Source organism: Toxotes jaculatrix, chromosome 2 (assembly GCF_017976425.1).
Source record: "Toxotes jaculatrix isolate fToxJac2 chromosome 2, fToxJac2.pri, whole genome shotgun sequence".
Lineage (NCBI taxonomy): Eukaryota > Metazoa > Chordata > Actinopteri > Toxotidae > Toxotes > Toxotes jaculatrix.
In genome coordinates this window covers 13,140,347-13,165,045 of record NC_054395.1, presented here as the reverse complement: position 1 = coordinate 13,165,045, position 24,699 = coordinate 13,140,347, and the positions used below count along the sequence as shown (strand labels likewise).

Below are 24,699 nucleotides of genomic sequence, written 5' to 3'. Positions count from 1 at the left end.
TCAGTTATATCTTGAATTCCAGATCTGGTAAATTGCTGTTTTGAGTAATTTTGATGTGATTACACTGGCCATAAGAATAACAGCCATATATCATTTTTCTAATGCTAAATCTTGAATAAATGTGTGTGGGACTATGATGACATGAAATTTATCTACTGTCCACCATGAATGTTATTTATAGGTGCAATACAACCTCCTCACCCCACCGTCCACCGGGCCAAGTTCTGCTCAGGAAGGTGGCAAACGCAACAGTCTCCCACTTTACTATGGATTCAAAGAAGTGGAGGAGAACTGGGCTAAACATTGCTCAGCAGGTAAAAGCAATAAAAGAAATTTACTTTTTTCGCCACTTACCTTAGCATGGCCATGCTAGGATTATGATTATCTGAGCACTGGTTATCTACCCACCAAAGTCACTGATATAGAAGAACTTAAATAGCAACATGCATGATCATATTTCTTATTGTCTGTGTTCTTATTTTGTATCTGTGACTAGAATGTTGCTGTTTTCATTGGTCCTAGATGAGAAAATAACACCTTGTTTTCGTGTATTTTTTACCTTTTTTAGATTCAAATGTTCAGCCCAAATTCTACTGCGTTCTGTCCCCCGAGGCATCTGAAGATGATATTAGCAGACTAGATAGCAAGGTGAGACATTTTGTATCAGAAGGTTTTCATTCATACAGCTGTGTGTGAGTTCTTAAGATGGCGCGCGTGTGTGTGTGTGTGTGTGTGTATATATATATATATATATATATATATATATGCTTCCCCATATTCTAACAACCTTTTTTTTCCTGATAGGTCTTTCCAAAGCTCTTCAATGGAGCAGTTAAATATGATGAACTGTATGCTTGGCTCATCTCACTCCTGGCAGCAGGTTCTCAGTTTGACACAGCAAGAAGACAGGAGAACAAGCCCATCACTCCTATGGTAAGAAGGCACTACATGACCAAACCAAGAACTGTGCTGACAGACTAAACAACCCCATGATCAGGCTGGGGTCACAGGTTTGCACAAACTGCAGCAAGCATCCGTTGCCTGAAGCATTTCATGTTACTAGCTCACTTTGGTTGCACTTTTATATGTCATTCATTCACACTATTTAAAGACACACAGACCAAATGTCTGCCTTGATGATTGATCTTCAATCAATAGAAGCTTAACAGCAACAGACTTCAGCTCTGATAGCGACTGAGCACAATTTGGTAAACATTGTATGTTTATTACCCCACACAGGAGGCCTGCTCCCTTCAGTACTACTTCCTGGTATTGTGGAGGATCCTGGGAGTTTTACCTCCCTCGAAAGCCTACATGGAGCAGCTGAAGACCGGCTGCAGCGATCCCAGTGAGAGCGACATCCTGCACACACTGCGATGGTCCTCACGTCTCCGTGTATCTACCTACGTGAACTGGATCAAGGTCTGTTGAGAGTTTTAAGTACTACAGAATGCCTTATTAGCATGATAGGTGCTAAAGCAATTAAATTAGTATTTTTTAATTAAAAATATTACATTTGACTTTGACTTGTTTTGCACTTTTGGGATTTTATGGCTATTCTTCACATAATTATTTAGCTTTTTAAAATAAGTTTTTCAGATTTGCGTTTTGAAAATGTTTTACTTCTTGCCCCTGTGCCCTGTCTTTAAACCTGTAGTGTAATATCTTTCATCCTTTTTCATTGTTGTTTATTTTGTTCATTTTTATGTATGACTATGCCTATGCCATCATTGACAGGAACACTTGGTGAAGCAGGGAATGAAAGCAGACCAAGCAGCCTCACTTGTTGAAATGACATGTGCTAAGTGCAGTACTGTTAAATACGATGTGGAGCTAGCTGAGGAGTACATTGCCAGACAGGTAATGATTTCAGCATCATCACTGATCGTGTGTGTATCTGTTGTTGTTTAAAGTTTTGAACTCCTTTGTCAATCTTTGACGACTTGATTTTGTTGCAGATTTCCACCTTCTCCAGCGTAGACCCAAACGTCATTCTTCCACTCCATCAGTTACCCTCTCTGCAAGCCATCTATACACTGGATGCAGTCATCTCTAAAGTACAGGTTTCCTTAGATGAGCATTTGTCCAAGGTTGCCATTGAGGCAGACACCCAAAAGTCCTCTGAGTTCACAAAGAACTTGCTGCCAGCAACACTACAGCTCACTGATGTTTACACGGCCTTTACAAGGTGAGAGGGATCACCCTGGCTGCTTTGTTGTGCTCACTTCTTAACATGTGACAAATGATCCAGGCGACATTTCACCGAGCAGGTTGATTCCAGTTGTCGAGGACTAAAACACAAAAATGCCTAAAGGCCTCAGCAGGCCTCCAAATGTAACACACAGCATGACAAGAACAATAGAGGACAAATACCTACAACCCAGCAAATACAAACAAAATTTACAGTGCCTAACTGGCATGGCCTATGTGGTCTGAGCTCACTTTGGTTATAAATTAATGAGAAACCCATCTTTTCAAATCCACTTTGAATATGCTGTCACGTCATCAGTTTTAGGCTTAAAGAAAGGTTGTTTGTTGGTACAGCACAAGAGTAAAGGAGTGTATTTTAACCCATCGAAGTCTTAAAACAAAACAGTGATATTGTTATATAACTGTGTGTATCTTTAGTCAGTGATACATAATTACATATAAATACACAGGCACAGATTTAAAAATCATTTTATATGTAGAAAGATATCTTTATTAAATTGACCCTTTCCTTAACTGTTAGCAGGTTTAATTTTTAATCTTTTTTTTATCCAACTCAACATGTAAAAGAATGAAGTTTTGAAAATATTTATTTAATCCTAAGATTGACCTTAAAATAAACTTTTAAAACCATTGATTTATCTGATAGAAATTGATCTAATTCACAGTCTAAATACATAACACAATTCTTACTAGTATTTGGAGTTTCCTCCTCTTTAACTTTAAACTTGAGTTCTCGTCTGTGACTTCAGGGATGACTCCAGAGCCCTAATGCCTCCATTTTGCAAAGAGCGCCGCTTTGTAACATAACCACTTGGCCAAACCATATTTATTTTTTTAGTATTAAATCCAATAAGTGAATAAGTATATCTTTTTTCATTGTCACCTGTGAGAGTTTTCTGTAAACCTTAAAACCTAAAACCTACATATCTGTCTAGAAAAATAAGAATCTGTATTGTCGTCCTTTGTCTTAAACTGTTAAACCAAACTTGTCATGACCAGGTCTTACCTACTAATGAACATCCCAGAGGAAGGAGAGAACAAGCTGACAGATGCCAAGCTCCAAGGTTATGCTGCGGTTCTGTCTATTGGCTCCACCCGCTGCAAGGCCAACATGCTGGGTATGAGGAAGAATGACTCAGGAACAAAGTTGTTAAACAGAACATACACTTTGTCAGCCTCTCTGTACTCTCACCGTTTTAACATGAACTTTTTTAAATGAAACTTTACAGGTCACAGTATTATGCAGAACTTACCATCGGCTGTACAGACAACATGTGAGACTTGGAACAGCATCCACACCAATGAATTCCCCAACATTGGCTCATGGGTATGTGAATGAAGTTGTCCCGTACAGCTCAGTTTAACTTGGTCTCTCTTTGTAAGCACGTCATTAAGGAAAATATACAATTTTTTGCCTTTAACAGAGAGTCGGTACTAAGCCGTTCACTATGAATCTGTTTTGAAGGTAAAGCGCTGTAAAGCGCTTTGAGACAATTCTGGTTGTGGAAGGCGCAATATAAATAAAATTGAATTGAATTGAATTGAATTGAAAAGATGTGTAAATTTACAATTTTTTTTTGTAACACCCACTCCTACTCCAATTCTCAGATGGACAAGATGACCACAAAATGCTACATTCTCTCACCATGCTGTTTGCTCTGGCCAAGCTGTGTTTGGAGCAGATTCATTTTTTTTAAATGTGTTATTTATTTATTTCAGTAACAGTAACTGTAGTTTTTTCTTTCCTATCCATGTCTTTATAATAGGCTGTTCATTTTAAATTATTCATCTTATTGAGGTTTTCACTACCTTAAAGCATTTTATAAATACAGATATATCTAATGTAATTACAAAAGTGTCAAAATATCAGGTTTTTATCCATATTAACCCACTTGACACAGCATGTCATATTAAAAAGTAATTGTATCAGAAGTAATGAAACTAATAGCCTGGTTTGTTTCCTTTCTCAGCGAAATGCTTTTGCCAATGACACCATACCATCAGAGAGCTACATCAGTGCCATCCAAGCAGCTCACCTGGGCACACTGAGTTGTCAGTCCTTGCCTCTGGCCTCTTCTCTTAAACACATCTTACTCTCGCTGGTTCGCCTCACCGGCGACCTAATTGTGTAAGTGCTTGTCCAGTCCTGTTTAAAACATTTAACCAATAGTATGTGATGAACAGAGTAAATATTGTTGCGTTTGCACGTTTGTCTCTTCAGCACGGAGGAGCTGAACCCTTCACAGGTTGTGCGCACCCTGCTGCCTCTCCTCCTGGAGAGCAGCACAGAGAGTGTGGCTGAGATCAGTAGCACCTCACTGGAACGCATCCTCGGCCCATCAGAGTCAGACGCCTTTCTAGCCCGCATCTACGAGCGTTTGGTAACTGGGTGTTACAACATCATTGCCAATCACTCAGACCCCAACAGGTATAACTTGTTAGACCTGGATTAAACAATATATTTGACATAATTAACATTAAATCACAACTCTTTGCAGTGTGAAACTGGTGTTGATAGGGCTGAGCCCACTGAGAATATTGCCCCATTGTGCAGCTTTGTCTAGCTTTTAGCCTATTTTAGCACATTGTTTTTGTTCTGCTCTTAGAACCTTTGCTCTCCTATTTTCCTAGTGGTTTGGATGAGTCTGTCCTCGAGGAATGCCTTCAGTACCTTGAAAAACAGCTTGAGAGCAGTCAAGTCCGCAAGGCCATGGAAGAGTTCTTTTCCTTCAGGTATCTACTCCACTTATAATCCAGGCAGAATTATATCATATTTATACATTTAGCTCACTTATTTTGTGCACTTATCTTTTCCAGTGGTGAGCTTGTCCAGATCATGATGGCAACAGCCAATGAAAATCTGTCAGCGAAGTTCTGCAACAGGGTGCTGAAGTTCTTCACCAAGCTTTTCCAGCTCAGTAAGTCTCCTCATGTCAGACTTAATTTCGTTTAATTAATTGCTGCTCCAGTTGGCCCCATTTGAAGACAAAGTGAAAAGCTTGCCGTCATAGAGAAGAATGAAAATCGTAGACACACATTTCCAGACAAGCTCTTCTCAAAGGCTTGCACGTTGTTGCACTTGGTTGTACAGGTGATAAGTGGCAGAAGCATGGAAATGTTTGAAAGCTTGAGAGATAAGCTCAAAACCTACGTTCTTTGTTGCATTTACGCACCTGTCCTGGCCATGAGGTGTTTGAAGTGGCTGAGCCTGTCTGATCGTTTGTTTTGTAAAATAACAAAAACTGTCAGATACAGCCCTTTGTATTCTCATGTCAGAGTAATGTGGCAGTGGGCTTCCAACAAACGCTTAAATCTCATGCTGTCTTCCCCAGCGGAGAAGAGCCCAAACCCCAGCCTGTTGTGTCTGTGTGGCTCTCTGGCCCAGCTGGCCTGTGTGGAGCCCTCTCGTCTGCAGTCCTGGCTGACACGCATGACGGCTACCCCACCAAAGGACTCAGAGCAACTCGAAATAGTGCAGGAAAACCGACAGCTTCTGCAGCTGCTCACCACTCACATTGTGCGTGACAACAGCCAGGTGGGCGAAGGAGTGTGCACCGTGCTCCTCAGCACACTCATACCCATGGCAACAGATATGCTGGCCAATGGTGACGGAACAGGCTTTCCTGAGCTCATGGTCATCATGGCCACACTTGCCAGCGCTGGACAGGGAGCCGGCCACCTGCAGCTGCACAGGGCAGCCATCGACTGGCTGACCAGATGGTGAGAAATCAGCTTCACTGACATGCTGTTCCATGATTTAATTTATATCAGGGAACTGAATGTTCTTTTTTTGGCTTCAGGGCTAGAGCTAAAGTTACCAGAGATATTTCTCGATAAAAGGACGTACACACTAATGGGTAGTGCTTTACTTTGAGTGATCTTAAATTTCTGGATATTTATTTATAAATTCCTCTAAATGTCCTCTGCAGCAAAAAGTATTTAACACAGAAGAATGTCGTGGAAAAAGTGAGCACAAACGTGTCCCAAGGAAAGGTATGTTTTTATATTTATCAGTAAATTGCATTAATATATAGAAATGCCTTATACCTTTGACTCTATCCAGGTGTATATGTATTTTAAACACTGCCCTATCATGTTTCCCATTTGACTGTTCCAAAGGGAGGTGTTGTCATTTTAGCCATCAACTGTTAAGTAATTGATGTGCACCTGTTCTTTGGTTTCAGCACGCAAGCATGCTGGAATGCTCATGCCACATCATTTCCTATCTGGCTGACGTGATGAATGCCTTGCGGCAAAGCAGTGGACAAGGCACCTCAGCACTGCTGATGGAGGGAGAAGAGAAGGCCATGGAAGTGGACTCGGACTGGGTGGAGGAACTTGCAGTAGAGGAGGATGATTCCCAGGCAGAGGACTCTGTGAGATCTCACCCCTTTATGTCTATCCTTAGGAAAGCTACATCAGATCATGTTTTGTATACTGATCTACGCACAGTTGTCCGAGTTTACATTGCGGGCAATAGAAAAAAAACAAAATGTTGTTTTGAACCCATTGCTGACCACTTGCCCCAGAAATCTTGCTTAATAGTCATTTTCCTGCAGCCGGCTGACTTTGATGTAAAATCCCTCTGACTAAAAACCCCTGACTGTGGTGCATAGTATGTCTTGGCTCTTAGTCTAGCTCTTGGCACTGTCCATTAGTGCAAAAATGACAATGATAACATAATGGGATTTGGTTTCATGTAAATTTCTTGAGGAAATGTTGAACTTTTCTTTTATCCAGATACCAGGAATTCTGCATGTGATTCCTCTGCTACTTTAAAAAAATGTTCAGTAGAACTAAAATCAATGAAATGCACCAGATAAAAGTATAGTTTTTCAACTTGGTTGAAACATTTTGGAGCAGCAACATTGTCAAACAAGAATCTAAGAGGAACTTAGACACACATTCAGCTGAGTTCATGTAGATAGACTGAAGTGCATAATGTGATGTGCAGGAAACTGACAATACGATATTAAAACAATGTGCTACTTGATATTCATAGAAACATATTCAAGAAAGTTACTCAGTTAATGGCATTTTTGTTTGCTGTACCCAGTTTTTGCTCCATCAGTTGTTAACTTCAACAGTCCATCTTAATATGTTTGTCACTGTTTGTCAGGATGAAGACTCCCTTTGCAACAAACTCTGCACCTTCACCATTACTCAGAAGGAGTTCATGAATCAACACTGGTAAACAAAAGTTTATTTTTCCCTGTGTTTTCAGTTTAAATCCTGAATGAGATCAGGGGTTGTTTCATGGTCAGCTTAAGGGAATTTTAGCAGGCCATAGGTCTTTTAGTGCAAACTAGTATTCTCTTACACCTAAAAATAGATTTGTCACACAGGAAAGCTTTCATTACTCAGAATAAAGAAAACGTTGGGCCATAAAAAATGACTGTAGGTTCACATACATCAGGAAAGTTAAAATGAAACAGGATACCTACACACTGTTAATATAGAGAAGAAACGGTACACAAAAATATGTTCATTTGTAATATAGTTCAGCTTTAGGCAGGTAAAAGGAAAAGTAACAATATGCGTTTGTGACACCTTTTCTATTTGCAGTGTGTTTTTACCTGTTCTAGTGTGTTAGATTGCTAACAGTGAATTTAACTAGTGAAGTTTACTCTGTACTCATTCGGCTGCTTAGTTTCTGATTTCCCAACACCTAAATGCCTTGATGTGGATACGGTCTCTGCTTTTAGAGTCTAAGCCTAACATGTGAGCAGCATTTTGAAGGATTTGTTAGCTGAACTCAGGTCTTATAATCTTTTTGCTTAACTGTAGAATTTGGTTATATTTGTTCTGTCTTTGTTGTGTTTATATAGAAATGAGCTGTAGATGTTTGCTTGATAAAAGGCCATCTGTGTGTTCTGTTATATGTACCTTCAGACTTAATATAGAAAAAAGAGTATGCATGCCATATCCTGTCCTTACTAAACTGATGAACTATACACAGCCGTGCCCTGTTCCTTTTTATTCTGCAGGTACCACTGTCACACCTGTAAGATGGTGGATGGGGTAGGTGTGTGCACAGTGTGCGCCAAGGTCTGTCACAAAGACCATGAGATCTCCTATGCCAAATATGGCTCTTTCTTCTGTGACTGCGGTGCCAAAGAGGATGGCAGCTGCCAGGTGAGACCGAATACCTCAGGTCATCATGGGAAGAGAACAACAGCGGTAACTTTGGCTTGCAAGTCATTCCCCCATTGACTTCCATCCAGTCATTTCATTCTGTCAGGGTTATAGCTAGCCCACACATGTGGCCAGAAAACAAGAGGAGTCATGTTACAAATGTCTGTTGTCAACATTTCGTGTATTGAAAAGGCCAGCTTTCCTAGTTAATCTTAAACAATGGATTTCTGAATGTGCATGTGATGATGAACAAACCATCAACTACATTTTACCCTCAGTTTACTGTTAGTCTGATAAGATGTATGATAGGCCTTTTGCATTCTTTCTTTGTGTTTGTGAATGCAGTGTTTTCTTCTTCTGTGTCAGTCTTGTCATTATAATGGTTCATAACACTTTGGTTCACCTTTGTAAATCTACCTTTTTCACTTCTGTAATTTTACATTATATGAGTTGAACTATACCACAAAGGGTTAACAAAGTAAAAATATGGTATTGATATTCAGAAAATTCCATTTATGAATCCAGTTAATAATTGTTTGAGTGCTTTCAGGGGTCTTTTTCAGTGTTATTTATGTTTGCCTGTGGATGCAGTTCAGATAGCGCCTCCATCCAAAACAGTCTCTCTTACCATCCTTTTGACTATACACTCCACATTGTGGAGAAGCTAGAAAAGTGAGAACAAAATCAAGTTATTTTAATTGTAAAGAAGTTACAGATGATGTTCTTATGCGAAAAGCTTGAATTTGAAGTGCTGTATTCAAGTATATATTCAAGGTGCATGTGTGTGTGTGTATGGACACTGTTGCTGTTCTCACTGCTCTGCTTTGTGTTATATCATCAACAGGCCTTGGTTAAACGCAGCCCCAGCAGTGGCATGGGCTCAACCCTCAAAGAGTCATCTGCATTCCAGAGTGAACTGCGTATGCCCGAGAGTGCTATCCGCCACCAGAACGCCTCACCCTCTGACAAGGGCAAGGTCACAATCTGTGATGGCAAACCTGGTGATGAAGACAGACCTAAGAAGAGCAGTGTGTGCAAGAGCATTGAGGGATGCCAGGAAGAGTTGCTCGCACAAGTGGTGAGAAAAAAATACCTGTATCTTTTCTGTATTTATCACTGTCCCTGTTTGTGTCTGGTGTCTCTTAAAGCAGTGACCTTTAAGATTTCTTTTACATGCTCAGCACCGTACATCGTGTGACTCACACTTCTGGCTCTCTTTTTCCATGGCAGATGGGATCATCCACTGCAGCAGTCATACTGGAGATGCTCATGTTTCTCATGGAAGCCATCCAGACTAACTTTCAGCAGGCATCAGCAGTGGGAAGCAGCAGCCGGGCTCAGCAAGCCCTCAATGAACTGCATACTCAGGACAAAAGCGTGGAGATGACCGACCAGTTAATGGTATGCTTTATATATAGAAATTGTAGGGGTTAGGAAAATGATTCAGTTCCTTGATCATTTATTTAAACCTTAACAGAAGCTGGGAATTATTTACCCTCTTTGACTTGGTGTACTTAACTGTTGCTTTTCTCCTCAGGTGCCCACACTGGGCTCTCAGGAAGGGGCTTTTGAGAATGTGAGGATGAACTACAGTGGCGACCAGGGACAAACTATACGCCAGCTCATCAGCGCTCATGTCCTACGCCGTGTTGCCATGTGTGTCTTGTCCTCTCCCCATGGCCGCCGCCAGCACCTTGCAGTCAGCCATGAAAAGGGAAAGGTAGATTGGCAAGACTGTTGTTACACCAGCAAATAAAACTGCACTTCTGTTAATGTTGAATAGTTGCAAATAATATCTGTTTCTGCCCGCTTTAATGTGCATATCTGTTTGGTTTTCTTTCAAGTTAAAATGATTACTTTTGTTCTAATTGTATGTATAAGAAATCATTCAACTAGTGTTTATTTTCTTAAGATTCTTCACCAGTTTGCGGTGTCTTCCCTGTTACAACACCCCATAACCTATTTTCTCCCTATCTCCTGCTTGACAGATAACAGTTCTGCAGCTGTCCACTCTCCTGAAGCAAGCTGACTCGAGCAAGAGGAAACTAACACTGACCCGTCTGGCCTCTGCCCCAGTCCCTTTCACTGTTCTCAGTCTCACAGGCAATCCTTGTAATGAAGATTACCTGGCTGTGTGCGGCCTCAAGGTCAGAAAATCATCTTTTTCTCCATTTTGGATTATTGTTTTTATATTATTATATATTATTATATTATTATATTATTGTTTTTATTTTAGTTTTTTTTTCACATTTAATTTGAAAATGTACAAAAATGGAAAAGTGTAAGTGTTTTTCAGTTGAGAATAAGAAACCACAACTAATTTGTAGTATGCCAAGTAGTAGACATTGTAGAATCCCTAGTAGGTAGCCCTGCAAGTTACGCAAGAATATTCAAGAGAATTTCTTTTTGCAAATGAATCGCTACTGTAGATACTGTTGGTATTTGACTGTCTTTTCCTTGTTTCTCTTTCATTTTTTCCCCCAGGACTGCCATGTGCTAACTTTCAGCAGCACAGGATCTGTGTCAGACCATCTGGTTTTGCACCCACAGCTGGCTACAGGGAACTTCATCATCAAAGCTATCTGGTTACCAGGCTCTCAGACTGAACTTGCCATCATCACCGCCGACTTTGTCAAGGTATGCATTAATAGAACAAGAATATTGTATGTACTTTTAAGTTAGAGGTATTAACATATTATTTGTCCATGTTGAAAAAACATTTGTTACTACATGTCTTATTTGTCTCCCTTGCTTAACAGATATATGACTTATCAGTGGATGCCCTGAGTCCCATGTACTACTTCCTGCTCCCAAGTTCCAAGATCCGTGATGCCACATTCCTTTTCAATGAAGAGGGGAAGAACATTATCGTCATCATGTCTTCAGCAGGCTACATGTACACCCAGATCATGGACGAATCTAGCAGTGCCCAACACGGGCCTTTCTATGTCACAAATGTTTTGGAGATAAACCACGAAGACTTGAAGGTAAGTGGGACTTAGGCCACGAACATATAATAATTGTGATGTTTTGCAGAACGTTATCACATCAACAGCAAAAAGGTCAACACTACTGCCATTACTCCCATATTGAGGTAAATTCTATCTGTGACTCCAGGATAGCAACGGCCAGGTAGCTGGGGGTGGTGTGTCGGTCTACTACTCCCACGTGCTACAGATGCTTTTCTTCAGCTACAGCCAGGGAAAGTCCTTCGCTGCCACAGTGAGCCGCAGCACCACCGACGTGCAGAGGCTCTTTCCCATCAACATCAAAGGGTAACACTTTTTCCACACCATATACAGTCTCTTCACTTGCCTGGCACTGCACTGGATCTGGGAAATGTAATGAGTAAATGGAAGAGGTAACTATGTCTCCATCTCTCTCTTGTCCCCCTGCCATCTTTAGCTCTAATGGAGGCAGCAGTAAGATGTCACCTGCTCTGTGTCAGTGGTCGGAGGTCATGAACCACCCAGGCCTGGTGTGCTGTGTGCAGCAGACGACAGGCATACCTCTGGTCATCATGGTCAAACCCGACACCTTCCTCATCCAAGAGATTAAAACTCTGCCAGCCAAAGCTAAGGTAATGGACATTCATCACACACTAGCAGGTTAAAACATAGAAACCATATATTTTTCCTGAAGAAAAGTGTCATCTGTGGGGTTGCTTCTGTGGCTGTTTCCTAAGGTTAACATTCATTTGTCACCTCTCTTCGCCAGATTCAAGACATGGTAGCTATCCGACACACTGCCAGTAATGAGCAACAGCGCACTACCATGATTCTTCTCTGTGAAGATGGAAGCCTGCGAATCTATATGGCAAATGTGGACAACACCTCTTATTGGCTCCAGCCCTCACTACAGCCCAGCTGTGGCATCAGTATTATGAAGCCTGTCCGAAAGCGCAAAGCAGCTGCTACCAGTGAGTTTGAGGCCAATAAAGTACAGCTGTTATCAGTCATCAGGGGCCATAAGCAAGTGGATCCAACACAGAGGAATAACACACGCCAATTTTCATTAAAAATTCTCTAAATACATTTAGTGCTTTCTCAGGATAATTCTCAGTCTGCCCTGTAGAGGAACTGATTCATAAGCAGTCACTCAAAAACCGATGTCAGGAAAGTGAGAACTTGTGTTTGCTAGTTCCTTATTTACATACCATATGCTTTGTCCCTGTAAAATGTTCAGATTTTAATGTAATGATTTTGCTCTCAGCCACGCGGACCTCCAGCCAGGTGACATTTCCAGTGGACTTCTTTGAACACAACCAGCAGCTAACAGAGGTGGAGTTTGGGGGCAATGACTTGCTGCAGGTCTACAATGGACAGCAGATCAAACACAGGCTCAACTCAACTGGGATGTATGTCGCCAACACAAAGGTAGGGACATTTAAACAAAATGATTTGTGTTAGAACATTTCTTAAGAGACTGCTCTGCTTTTGTCTTATGTAGTAAACTACTACTGTCATCTGTGCGTTTATTCTTTGCTATTTTACATTAAAAGCACTGTTAACAGCTAAAACTAAGTACACTAAATAAATAACGGGACAGATGTGAGTCTCCATTTCACAGTGGAGCTTTTTAAAGCTCTGCTAAAATGGAGGTCATACAAGCTAAACATGTCTATACTGTTGCTGCATTGTTGTGTGTTTGATAAATTATGCAAAACACTTAATTAGAGGTTGTCGTGATTCTGGTTGTTTCCTCCTAGCCTGGGGGATTTACAGTGGAAGCGGTCAACAACAACAGTTCCATGGTAATGACGGGAATGCGGGTGCAGGTGGGCACTCAGGCGATAGAGAGGGCTCCTTCCTATGTGGAGGTTTTCGGCCGCACCATGCAGATAAACCTGACGAGAGCCCGCTGGTTTGACTTCCCCTTCACCAGAGAGGAGGCCCTGCAGGCTGACAAGAAGCTGTCCATCTTTAGTAAGAGGAAGAATGTGAAATGAGTGTGATATCTGGTTGCATGTGGTGGTTATTCGGATTACCAGTTACTTCAGAAATCATTTCAGTGATTTTCGTAGCTCATTGATGTAAGTTACAAAATTTAACAACAAAGAAGTGACACTGAAAACTCACCTCACTGTGAATGTTAGTATTTTGCATCCAGCCTTTCAACACCAAGATTCCTGTATGTCAGAATGAAATCGGTTTGGCAAACCCTTTAAAGCAATGCTGGAGTTTGAAACTCATTGAATGACCATCAAAATGTTTTGTTGTTGTTCATTCTCAGCTTTCTCCAAAACACCAATATTAAATTGTTTTTTTTTTGTCCAAAACGAGCATATACTAACTGTGCCACTGGAGTTCTTGCAGCAAAATTAAATTGTTAATGAGTGTATAAACAAATGATGATTGTTATTGCACTAAGTTGTTCCCTGCAGACAGTTAACAAATCTTCCTGTTTATTTTAAAGTTGGAGCATCTGTGGACCCGGCTGGAGTCACAATGCTTGATTCAATCAAGATCTACGGTAAAACCAAGGAGCAGTTTGGCTGGCCTGAGGATCCACCAGAGGACTTCTCTTCTGCCTCGGTTAACAATGTCTGCAGTCCCAACCTCAACCAGGGCAATGGCGCCTCTGATGGAGACATAGCAACCCCCACTACCACTAGCGGCAGTGTCCTGGAGAGGTACGGACTTTCCATTTTAGGGTTCATAAGGCCAACACAAATTGTTGGAATTTACAGTTCTCAATCCCCTGTAGTTCACTTAACTGCACTAATGATCTGATGAGATTGTGTGACCATGTCTTTGACTTGATAATGTCCCAGCTCGTGGCTTTTAGACTATCTTTTATCTACACTGTGAGATTTAACCTTTTAGTACCTGTGGGTGTATGAGACCATTGTGGGTCAGTCAGTGAGCAGGACTGTTTTAATATAATCTTGGATTTTGGTATGGTTGAATTTCTTAAATAGCTTTCCTGAAAATTTAATGTTATGATATATATGGATGTTAGAATAAAAAAAAATGCATATTTTGATAGATATAGATTTTATTAATATGCATCACTGTTAGTATATCTTTACCCTTCATGGGCCCAGTGATGTAGCAGGAGTTGTTGGGGTGAGCCTCAAGTTTTAACAACAGGGGTTTGGTTCTCTTCAGAGTATTTAGTGCATGGCTATCGTGATGTCATCTTTTCTTGCATGCTTCTCTTTTGTTCAACTGAATCATTTAATTTCACTTGTTTCTTTCCGTGATCCTCACACTTTTTTTTGTTCTTTTTCTTTTGCTCCCAAAAATACAATAAAAAGTTGTGAAACTGAGTCCTTATCAACCTTGGACCGGTTAGTAACTGCCCTTTCTCTGCTTGTTTGTATGGTTTTGTGCATGTGTGCCAGTTTGTGTGTCCATGCCTGAGACTGTGAACATGCCATGCACCATCTCCACGCTTGTACAAAAAAAAAAAAAAAAACACTTATTCTTGCATTCAGTGTTGTTTTGGCATTTAGAATAGCACAGACTGCAACAAGTTGAGATTTTCTTTTTGTTTGGTTGATTTAAGGTAAAACCTGCAGTAGCAGCAGTGTTGATCTTCTTTCTTGTTTTCAGGTTGGTGGTTAGCTCCCTTGAGGCTTTGGAAAGCTGCTTTGCAGTAGGTTCCTCTAGTGAGAAGGTAAACAGAAGTAGATTTTATTCTTTGATGCCTTGTAAAAGTAAAAACACGTCTGAATGAAATATCTTGTGTTAAACTTGTTTGTCTTATCTTCCATTGTTGACTGCGTGCCTTTAACTCTTCGTAGGAGAAGAATAAGGCTGCAGCACTAGAGTTGGCCACTCTACTCCTGTCCATGCCGACCCCTGCAGGTGTGCAGCAGCAGACCAAGGGACTTCTTGCCAGCCTGCACACTAGTCGTACTGCCTACCACAACCACAAGGTAAAAAAAAAAATCCCAGGTGTCAGACTAAACCAAAATCATACACTTTCCCAGGACTTGGTGTTGCAGTGTATCCTGTAAAATCATTTGTGTACTTTATCAGTAACACTTCCATCATCATTATCCTCCAAAATGTAGTGAAATCATTTTCATTTTCAGAATCAAAGTTCAGATATAGAAATGTGACATGCAGTACTTGAGTGAGGAAGGTGTCATGTATGATGGAAGTAAGCCACCAAGATTGTTTGGAAATTTGAATAGTGCGTAGTCAGCGCTGACGAAATCAGTCAGTCCTAGTTGGTGTTAAATGTGCTCATCCTCTACATCATCTATGAAGAACTAATGTGACGGTTACTTGCCTCTTTTCATCAGGACCAGTCCCTGTTGAGTAATGCAGTGCAGTGCCTAAACAGCTGCAGCCGTGAGGGGAGGGAGCTCGACCCTGATGTCTTCCAAAGGCTCGTAATCACTGCCCGCTCCATTGCAATCATGAGACCCAACAACTTGGTGCATTTCACAGAAACTAAGTCACTGCACCATGACTCTGGTAAGAGGCTGTTCGGCTGATGACGAATGTTGACCAAAACTAGAGAATAACATTTTATATGTAAATGATTTCTATGATTACACTGCCTGTAATCATAATTTAATGATTTACAGACTGTGTTAAAATAAATTCTTCTAAACCACAGTTGGTTAAAATGACTTTGTATGCGGTTTGGAGACTAAATAATCTAAAAGTGCCAGATAGCAGTCATTCATGTTCTTGTCCTAATCCAGAAATGACAGAAGACGGGCAAAAACATGTGGATGGCGAAAACTGCAATTTCATCACACAGCTGATGAATAACTTCTGGAAGCTTCATGCCCTCAAACCAAAGAACGCCTTTCTTGCTCCTGCTTGCCTGCCCGGTAAAAGCAAACATTCAAACTCCAGAGTTTTTTAATTATTGAAAGTCGTAAATATGTAGACAGTCGATCATGAGTAAACATATTTTGTTCTCCCCCTAAGGCCTGACTCATGTGGAAGCAACAGTAAATGCCTTGGTGGACATCATCCACGCATACTGCACATGTGAACTGGATTACATCAATGTGGCCTCCAAAATCTACATGCAGATGTTACTATGCCCTGTAAGTATGAAACCTGTGTCAGTAGAATCATAATTCATTTGGAATTCTTGATACTTTCTGTAGTTAAAGGCAGAATATAGACAGACTATCAGTAGGTAACCACTGTGCATTTGATCTAATTTTAGGACACCTCTGTGAGCTTTGCTTGTAAGCAGGCTCTGATCAGAGTGCTTAGACCAAGAAACAAACGGCGACATGTGACCCTTCCGTCTCCCCCACGTTCCAACACACCTATGGGTAAGTGTGCACAGGCTTTAAGAAAGAACCAAAGTCTATACTGTTTGTTAGTAGACGTACTTAAATCTTGGATAACTAGAGGCAATTTTGTGGGGTTAAGTATTAAAACTTTTGAGTTCTTATGGTTTGATATTACAAGGCACAGTTTGTTGAATGTTTAGTATACACCTTTGATGCCTGCTCTGTGTAATAAAACACACTGAATGTCTAAACAAAGAGTTGAAACCTCTTTTGAGGCTCCTGTAATCACAAGTGGATTCACTTCTGTAAAACCTGAATCATTTCCTTTACCAGGAGACAAGGATGATGATGACGATGACGATGCAGACGACAAAATGCAGTCATCAGTGCTGACTGGAGGAGAGGAGGGTAGACAGGAGAGTCAGGAACAGAGTGAAGTGGACCATGGTGACTTCGAGATGGTGGTGAGCAAAGAGGGGCAATTCAGCCTGTGGGTTGTATTTGACATTACTCCTGCATTGTTTACATTGTGACAACAAAGTGGCTGACCCAGTCTTCACACAGAAATAATAAACACATTTGAAATATCATATGGACTTTTTTGGAATGATCCTACACTTAGTAATGAAGCATGAGATAATGGACATGGTTTAGTTGATTTAACAATAGAAAAACTGTAATTACAATAATTAATAGGTCCTCACCAGCTGCATTTCATAAATCAACCATGTGCATTGCTGTTGATTGATCATATTGATATGATTAAATAGTTCCAATTTTTCATGTATCACATAGTTAATGCATCATATAGACCATTAATAAACTCACCCAGCAAAGAGAAATGGCACAGCTGCTAATAAAGAACCTTGATCTTCTTTCTCTGGCATATGAGTTTGTCTTCAAGTATGAATCTGAGTTGTTTTTTATGTTAAGATACACGTTGCATTAATAAATACCATGCCTTTGCTTTTCTGTCTCCACAGTCTGAGTCCATGGTCCTGGAGACAGCAGAGAACGTCAACAATGGAAATCCATCTCCCCTGGAGGCTCTGCTGGCTGGAGCCGAGGGTTTCCCTCCCATGCTGGACATCCCTCCTGATGCAGATGATGAAACTATGGTAGAACTTGCCATCGCTCTCAGCCTTCAGCAGGATCAACAAGGTAAGTAGCCAGAAATGACAAAATAAAGAAATAATTCTATGGCAACCCATCATGCCTGGGAGTCCCCCGTCTGTGATGAAACAGTTCTCAGCTATTAAGGATACAGCTGTTTAAACCTAAAAAATGAACTTAACTACCTTTGGTGATCAGTATGTTTAGTTAGCATTTGTACTTTTTGACATTTTTAGGCAGTAGCAGCAGTGCCCTTGGCCTTCAGAGCCTTGGCCTGTCCGGCCAGGCCCCAAGCTCCTCTTCACTGGACGCAGGCACCCTCTCAGACACCACTGCATCAGGTAATAAGACCACCTCCATGACAGCATGTGATCATATGTGATTTAATAACTGCAACTTCACATTATCTAGTCAGTCCTTAACATGAGGCGCTTACATTTTTTCATTGTTATAATTTTATGTTTAAATTGCCAAAATCTAACAATATTTGCACGAATACTAATCATATCCCACCTTAAACCTCATAATTTAATCTGTTGCATGGCTTGTGGTCTTAGTTTGTAGTTTTGAAATTAAAACAGTAATTTTTCCTCTTTAGTTTGTCACAGTTTCTCTACTAGCTATATGGCAATAGATATCTATAGATATAGGTAGCTCCTCACTGTCAAGATAATCTTTATAATTTTCTATGACAATGTCCAAAATAGATTGAACAGAAGAAAGAACAACCCATAATGGCAGGTTGAAATGTTTTGAATGTGCTGCTTGTTTTTATTTTTTTGTTTTTTTTGTATTGTTAGTGCACAAGTGTAAACTAAGATCATGTATCCTGGCCAGATGACCGTGGTGTATTTACTGTTACAGCTATTGCTATGATTTCAGCCCCGGCGTCAGATGATGAGGGCAGCACAGCTGCTACTGATGGCTCCACACTGCGGACCTCCCCAGCTGAGCATGGAGGCAGTGTGGGCTCAGAGAGTGGAGGTTCTGCAATCGACTCTGTAGCAGGGGAGCACAGTGGTGGGTGATTTCAGAAAAACAACAGTGACCCCGAACACAAATGCGAGATATTTACTTTTTTTTTAGGGTTAAGGTTAGGGTTAGGGTTTTTAAATATCAGACTTATATTCAGAATGTTAAATACACGTCTGAATTGAGATTCTAAATATATAGATATCAATCTGTATCTGTTTGAAGACCGATTTTCAGACCATTTAAAAAATATTGGACCTCACACTCTTCTTTTCTTAAGCTCTGATAACCTTCTTAATACAATAGTTTTTAGGTTACGGATCATCATACATGGTACTTTGTCCACCCTTCCCTTTCCCCTTGCCTCAGTTTGAGGTTATGATATCCCCATAATCTGTCATATAACTAATTCACCAATAAATTAAGTGTCATTGTTTCAGAAAAGCACGTATAACTTTATCATTTTGGAACAGAATCTTAATACTTATATGTGACTATGTTTCCAGTTTGCTTAGTTGTATTTGTGCATGCATGTGTACAGTGTCAGGACGCAGCAGTGCATATGGAGACACAGCAGTGGAGGGCCACCCTGCAGGTCCAGGCAGTGTGAGCTCCAGCACTGGAGCCATCAGCACCACCACGGCCCAGCAGGAAGGCGAAGGCTCAGAGGGAGAGGGAGAAACCGAGGGAGACATCCACACAAGCAACAGGTCAGACAGTCTGAATGTGAATGAGGAGTTTAGATTAAGTAGGAAGGTTCAAGTTTAACCTCTGCTTACGACGAATGTCTGCCCTCTTAAGTGTTAAGAGACTTTCCCTCTTCCATGGGTAGCAGCTTGACCATGGCAAGGAAAGCGATTTGTTTTTGAGGAGCTGATGTTGTCATTAAAAATGCCACATTACGCTCAATATGGTGAACTTAGTTAAGGTGTAAAAATAAAAATGTTTTAACTTTTTTTTTTTTTTAAATTTTGTTTTTGTTGATAGGCTGCACATGGTTCGTCTGATGCTACTGGAGCGCTTGCTTCAGCATCTTTCTCAGCTCCACAATGTAGGTGGAGTCCAGGCAATACCTTACATGCAGGTCATCCTCATGTTGACCTCTGACCTGGATGGTGAGGATGAAAAGGATAAGGGCGCCTTGGACGACCTGCTTGGACAGCTCATTGCTGAGCTTGGCATTCACAAGAAGGTAATCATAATCTCTTTGTGATGAATCAGGCTTGCTGTGTCATTGTTTTACTGATTCCACGTTGTTCCTCTGCAGGATGTGTCCAAGAAGAATGAGCGCAGCTCCATCAATGAGGTTCACCTGGTCATCATGAGACTGCTCAGTGTCTTTATGTCTCGAACCAAGTCTGGCTCTAAATCGTCCTCTGAGGTACATCCTCTTTCTTTTCTTAATGCTCTTCTTGTAGATCCTGTTGAAGTTTATCAGAGTGTCTAATTTAATATATAATTTTAAATCAGTACCAGAATAAACATGTCTAGATGCAGATGAAAGTTCCAGCAGGAGTTTCAAGACAATACATGACATTTTTGTAGATAATTCAACACCAGACACCAGCCAGAAATATCGGAAAAAACATAATCATGTGTGTTCAAGTCAGGTATTGTCTCTTCAAAGCCATCTTAAAGTACCTACAGTATGCAGCTGCAGATCACATTAATCAGATGTAATATTCTGTATGACAGAATTTATCCAGCCTAACGCACACAGTTTCACGGGTACTTAAAATTAAGTAGACAGTACTTTGTACTTCATGAATTTTGACAGCTGCTGGTTGCTCCTCTCTCTCTCTTCCAGTCATCGTCCCTGATTTCCAACGCCACAGCAACTGCCTTGCTTAGCCTGGGTGCCATTGACTACTGTCTTCATGTGCTCAAGTCTCTCCTGGAGTTCTGGAAGAGCCAACAGGGTGAAGAGGAGCCAGTGACCACCAGCCAGCTCCTCCGCCCACACACGGCCTCCTCTCCTCCAGACATGAGCCCTTTCTTCCTACGCCAATATGTCAAGGTATCAGATAACAGGAAACCTCATTATCACAATAACTTGAAATCTGATTGTTTCGTACATAATGTAGATGCAAACTCACTGTGTTGTTCCTGGCAATAGGGGCATGCTGCTGATGTGTTTGAAGCCTACTCTCAGCTGTTGACTGAAATGGTGCTGCGGCTGCCATATCAGATCAAGAAGATTGCAGACACCAACCCTCGTATCCCACCTCCAGTCTTTGACCATTCCTGGTTCTACTACCTGTCTGAAGTAAGCTGTTGAATATATTACTTGTGGGATTTTCCTTTTAAGTGTCTGTCTTCAGATAAGACATAAACACATTCCTTAATTCTTTTTTTCCCTTTTCTCCTCAGTATCTGATGATCCAGCAGACACCGTTTGTCAGGAGGCAAGTCAGAAAGCTGTTACTGTTTATCTGTGGCTCTAAGGAAAAATATCGTCAGCTGCGGGATCTGCACACTCTTGACTCCCATGTGCGCAGCATCAAGAAGCTTCTGGAGGAGCAGGGCATCTTCCTCCGTGCTGGCGTGGTCACAGCCACGTCTGGCTCAGCTCTACAGTATGACACACTCATCAGTCTGGTGAGTGTCCTCTGAACGGTCATTAAGATTAGTGACTCAGAGCTGCATTTGTATGCTGTGTACTGGAGATAAATTATTTCATAGTCCTGAATTGTTTTTTGTTTTAGTAAGCGAACATATTCTGCTAAATTGATACTTCTGTCAGCTGCTGTAAGGACTGATATTTTTGGATAACGTCCTCTGATTAATTCTAACTTGTTTCTCTTGTTTTAGATGGAACATCTGAAAGCTTGTGCTGAAATAGCCACCCAGAGGACAATCAACTGGCAGAAATTCTGCATGAAGGATGACTGTAAGTTGTTTAAGATCAGTTTATGTAACTGGAAACAAACTTTTAAGGCCAGTGCCGTTAACATTGTTTCCCTCTCTTGTCTCTCCTCTTATCTGTTGTCCTCTTCTCTGTCCAGCTGTGTTGTACTTCCTGCTCCAGGTCAGCTTCCTTGTGGATGAGGGTGTGTCCCCAGTACTGCTGCAACTGCTTTCCTGTGCCCTGTGTGGCAGTAAAGTGCTGGCCAGCTCCTCCTCTTCCTCTTCATCATTCTCAGGAGGCGGCTCGAGTAGTGCTGCACAGACAGGAGTTTCTCAGTCCTCTCAGAGCAAGTCCTCCAGTAAAAAGAGCAAAAAAGAGGACAAGGAGAAAGACAAAGAGGGTGAGGCAGCGTCATCACAGACTTTCTCATACTTCATACTATTGCTGGTTGTTTAGATGGCCCACACTGAATGATGGAAGAGGCTCAAGACACCCAAAGAACCTGAACAGGACATTTGGGTATTAAAAATAGATTGTAGATGCTAGTGTCCTGACTGTGTATCTTTGTGCACTGTCCACAGGTGATGGAGTTGGCAGCCAGGAGGATCAGCTGTGTATGGGTCTGGTCAGTCAGCTTAACAAGTTTGCAGACAAGGAGACACTCATCCAGTTCTTGCGCTGCTTCCTACTGGAGTCAAACTCATCAGCTGTGCGCTGGCAAGCCCACTGCTTGGCACTTCATATCTACCGGTACTGTTTAAACACACTTCACAGTCAGCTTACTTTATTCTCACTGTCATACTATTATTTTGTCACACACACACACACACACGTCCAGGCCAACCAGACCTCAGTTAATATTTTGTCTTAAATGTAGACCAGTACAACAATAATACAAAAAGTTATAAACAATGGAATTAATTCGGGACTAAAAGCATGACTAAATGACTAAATGGTGAAATCATAACCTTGGCTGTTTGCTGACATCTGAATCTATCCGCAGGAACTCCAATAAATCTCAGCAGGAGCTGCTTTTGGAACTGACTTGGGCCATCTGGCCTGAGCTCCCTGCATATGGCCGCAAAGCTGCCCAGTTTGTCGACCTGCTTGGATACTTCTCGCTCAAAACCCCTCAGACAGAGAAAAAGGTTTGTTTGAAGGCCTCACATAGTGCTATAATGATAGTGCTCATAAATCTCTGAAATCGTTCTAATTTTGTCCCTTTCCTGCTCCAGCTGAAGGAGTATTCTCAGAAAGCTGTGGAAATTCTGAGGGCACAGAACCATATCCTGACAAATCACCCCAACTCCAACATCTACAAGTATGTCTACCAAAGCCTGCGATGTTGTAGCATGAAGAATGCAATTTCAAGCAGTGTGCGTCATCTACATAAAACTGTAATCTTTTGTGTTTTCTTCTGCAGCACTCTGTCAGGTTTAGTGGAGTTTGATGGCTTTTACCTGGAGAGTGATCCCTGCTTGGTGTGCAACAATCCAGAGGTTCCCTTCTCGGTATGTGCAACACAACCTCAATTATTGGACACAGTGTGTAGCCAAAAAGGACACAAGAAATTTAGCTAACAGAATCCCAGTGCAAGATTTTACAACTTTGAACAGCTTTTGCTTTGGTTATGGGTTTCTGTTGGTGGTTGGTCGGTGCTTAGGATGCTCGTCTCCATATCTGCACTACTGTTATTTATATTGCAAACACTGGCAGAATGATGAACATAGGGACAGAACAGAGACAAGTCACTAGAATACTCCCACGACTCATCTATGGTAGGACCCTACTCAGAGTTGTCTTGTGTGTTTTGCATTTGTCCTCCAGAATATAAAACTGTCATCTATCAAAGTGGACACCCGCTACACCACCACACAGCAGGTTGTCAAGCTCATTGGCAGCCACACCATCAGCAAAGTCACAGTGAAGATCGGCGACCTCAAACGCACTAAAATGGTCCGCACCATCAATCTCTACTACAACAACCGGACTGTACAGGCTATCGTGGAGCTGAAGAACAAGTATGCTTCAACAAACTTTTTCGGTTATTTAACAGTGATAATTTCAGATACAAAGATTATAAGATACAATGGTTCACTTACCACTATTCACTTGATGGTATAAAGTTAAAACTCTTTGCTTTTTATGTGTAGGCCCGCTCGTTGGCACAAAGCCAAGAAAGTTCAGCTGACGCCTGGACAAACAGAGGTGAAGATCGACCTTCCTTTACCCATTGTTGCATCCAACCTGATGATCGAGTTCTCTGATTTTTATGAGAACTACCAGGCCTCCACTGAGACCCTGCAGTGTCCCCGCTGCAGCGCCTCTGTGCCCGCCAACCCTGGCGTGTGTGGCAACTGCGGTGAGAATGTGTATCAGTGCCACAAGTGCAGGTGAGCAACAGGTTTCCTTTGTATTCCTGAAAAGATAATTGGAGACATTGAAGTGGATTGAATTTTAACTTGGTGGTGGTCTCCTATCAGGTCTATCAACTACGACGAAAAAGACCCTTTCCTGTGCAATGCCTGTGGTTTCTGCAAATATGCCCGGTTTGACTTCATGCTTTATGCTAAGCCGTGCTGTGCTGTGGATCCCATTGAGAATGAGGAAGACAGGAAAAAGGTAAGTGTTCACTTGTTGGTAAAGAAATGAAAATGAAAAACAAAGGAGTCAAGTTGGTAAAGAAATGAAAATGAAAAACAAAGGAGTCAAGAAGGCCTATACGATTCCAAAACTTAAATTTGATGCATGCTAGTGTCCCCATTTTTTTGAAGAAGAAAGCAGATGAGTGAAGTAGTTTTCCCTGAATGAATTTTGGAGTCTATGTCTCTGCCTCCATCTTCACTCTGCCTCCATTTAATCTGTGCCTTTTTTGTTTGTGTAGGCTGTGACCAACATCAACACCCTCCTGGACAAAGCTGACAGGGTCTACCACCAGCTGATGGGACACCGACCCCAGTTAGAAAGCCTCCTGTCCAAAGTCAATGAGGCAGCACCAGAAAAGCCACAGGTCAGTCACACAGTGTTTTTTCAGTCTAATGCTATATGTTGAATAAGAAGCTATGGCATGACTACTATTTTTAAAGCCAGTTTGTCCACATTTGTTAATATGAACATAAAATGTAAAATACTGTAGCTACAGAAATATCACTTAAGTACTTTTAGTTATTTATGTGTATATTTTTTGAATGGCTGTAACAGACAT

The 24,699-nt window shown here is 41.3% G+C and overlaps 1 protein-coding gene across 7 annotated transcripts in view; it reads left to right on the top strand.

The window, feature by feature from the left end:
* ubr4 (ubiquitin protein ligase E3 component n-recognin 4) overlaps window positions 1-24,699 on the top strand; it is a 49,974-nt gene that overhangs the window by 14,624 nt on the left and 10,651 nt on the right. For 3 of the 7 annotated variants that reach the window (XM_041066655.1, XM_041066637.1, XM_041066628.1), the window contains 56 exons: window positions 182-314; window positions 569-648; window positions 805-933; window positions 1,240-1,422; window positions 1,738-1,860; window positions 1,959-2,188; window positions 3,211-3,329; window positions 3,441-3,538; window positions 4,182-4,339; window positions 4,433-4,639; window positions 4,843-4,944; window positions 5,029-5,129; window positions 5,544-5,931; window positions 6,141-6,204; window positions 6,396-6,587; window positions 7,331-7,401; window positions 8,199-8,391; window positions 9,191-9,424; window positions 9,577-9,747; window positions 9,884-10,066; window positions 10,335-10,493; window positions 10,831-10,983; window positions 11,106-11,333; window positions 11,464-11,621; window positions 11,752-11,926; window positions 12,064-12,265; window positions 12,559-12,722; window positions 13,055-13,271; window positions 13,762-13,978; window positions 14,606-14,638; window positions 14,904-14,967; window positions 15,095-15,229; window positions 15,602-15,776; window positions 16,010-16,141; window positions 16,242-16,363; window positions 16,489-16,600; window positions 16,895-17,025; window positions 17,545-17,722; window positions 17,911-18,015; window positions 18,557-18,694; window positions 19,188-19,356; window positions 19,634-19,838; window positions 19,914-20,027; window positions 20,454-20,663; window positions 20,763-20,912; window positions 21,017-21,244; window positions 21,458-21,536; window positions 21,652-21,894; window positions 22,076-22,244; window positions 22,498-22,642; window positions 22,730-22,815; window positions 22,918-23,005; window positions 23,322-23,515; window positions 23,648-23,887; window positions 23,978-24,116; window positions 24,379-24,504. In XM_041066655.1, coding sequence (XP_040922589.1) covers window positions 182-314; window positions 569-648; window positions 805-933; window positions 1,240-1,422; window positions 1,738-1,860; window positions 1,959-2,188; window positions 3,211-3,329; window positions 3,441-3,538; window positions 4,182-4,339; window positions 4,433-4,639; window positions 4,843-4,944; window positions 5,029-5,129; window positions 5,544-5,931; window positions 6,141-6,204; window positions 6,396-6,587; window positions 7,331-7,401; window positions 8,199-8,391; window positions 9,191-9,424; window positions 9,577-9,747; window positions 9,884-10,066; window positions 10,335-10,493; window positions 10,831-10,983; window positions 11,106-11,333; window positions 11,464-11,621; window positions 11,752-11,926; window positions 12,064-12,265; window positions 12,559-12,722; window positions 13,055-13,271; window positions 13,762-13,978; window positions 14,606-14,638; window positions 14,904-14,967; window positions 15,095-15,229; window positions 15,602-15,776; window positions 16,010-16,141; window positions 16,242-16,363; window positions 16,489-16,600; window positions 16,895-17,025; window positions 17,545-17,722; window positions 17,911-18,015; window positions 18,557-18,694; window positions 19,188-19,356; window positions 19,634-19,838; window positions 19,914-20,027; window positions 20,454-20,663; window positions 20,763-20,912; window positions 21,017-21,244; window positions 21,458-21,536; window positions 21,652-21,894; window positions 22,076-22,244; window positions 22,498-22,642; window positions 22,730-22,815; window positions 22,918-23,005; window positions 23,322-23,515; window positions 23,648-23,887; window positions 23,978-24,116; window positions 24,379-24,504 — 8,742 coding nt within the window. The remainder of the gene's footprint in view (window positions 1-181; window positions 315-568; window positions 649-804; window positions 934-1,239; window positions 1,423-1,737; window positions 1,861-1,958; window positions 2,189-3,210; window positions 3,330-3,440; window positions 3,539-4,181; window positions 4,340-4,432; window positions 4,640-4,842; window positions 4,945-5,028; window positions 5,130-5,543; window positions 5,932-6,140; window positions 6,205-6,395; window positions 6,588-7,330; window positions 7,402-8,198; window positions 8,392-9,190; window positions 9,425-9,576; window positions 9,748-9,883; window positions 10,067-10,334; window positions 10,494-10,830; window positions 10,984-11,105; window positions 11,334-11,463; window positions 11,622-11,751; window positions 11,927-12,063; window positions 12,266-12,558; window positions 12,723-13,054; window positions 13,272-13,761; window positions 13,979-14,605; window positions 14,639-14,903; window positions 14,968-15,094; window positions 15,230-15,601; window positions 15,777-16,009; window positions 16,142-16,241; window positions 16,364-16,488; window positions 16,601-16,894; window positions 17,026-17,544; window positions 17,723-17,910; window positions 18,016-18,556; window positions 18,695-19,187; window positions 19,357-19,633; window positions 19,839-19,913; window positions 20,028-20,453; window positions 20,664-20,762; window positions 20,913-21,016; window positions 21,245-21,457; window positions 21,537-21,651; window positions 21,895-22,075; window positions 22,245-22,497; window positions 22,643-22,729; window positions 22,816-22,917; window positions 23,006-23,321; window positions 23,516-23,647; window positions 23,888-23,977; window positions 24,117-24,378; window positions 24,505-24,699) is intronic. The other 4 variants (XM_041066673.1, XM_041066664.1, XM_041066681.1 and 1 more) reach the window with 3 other exon arrangements.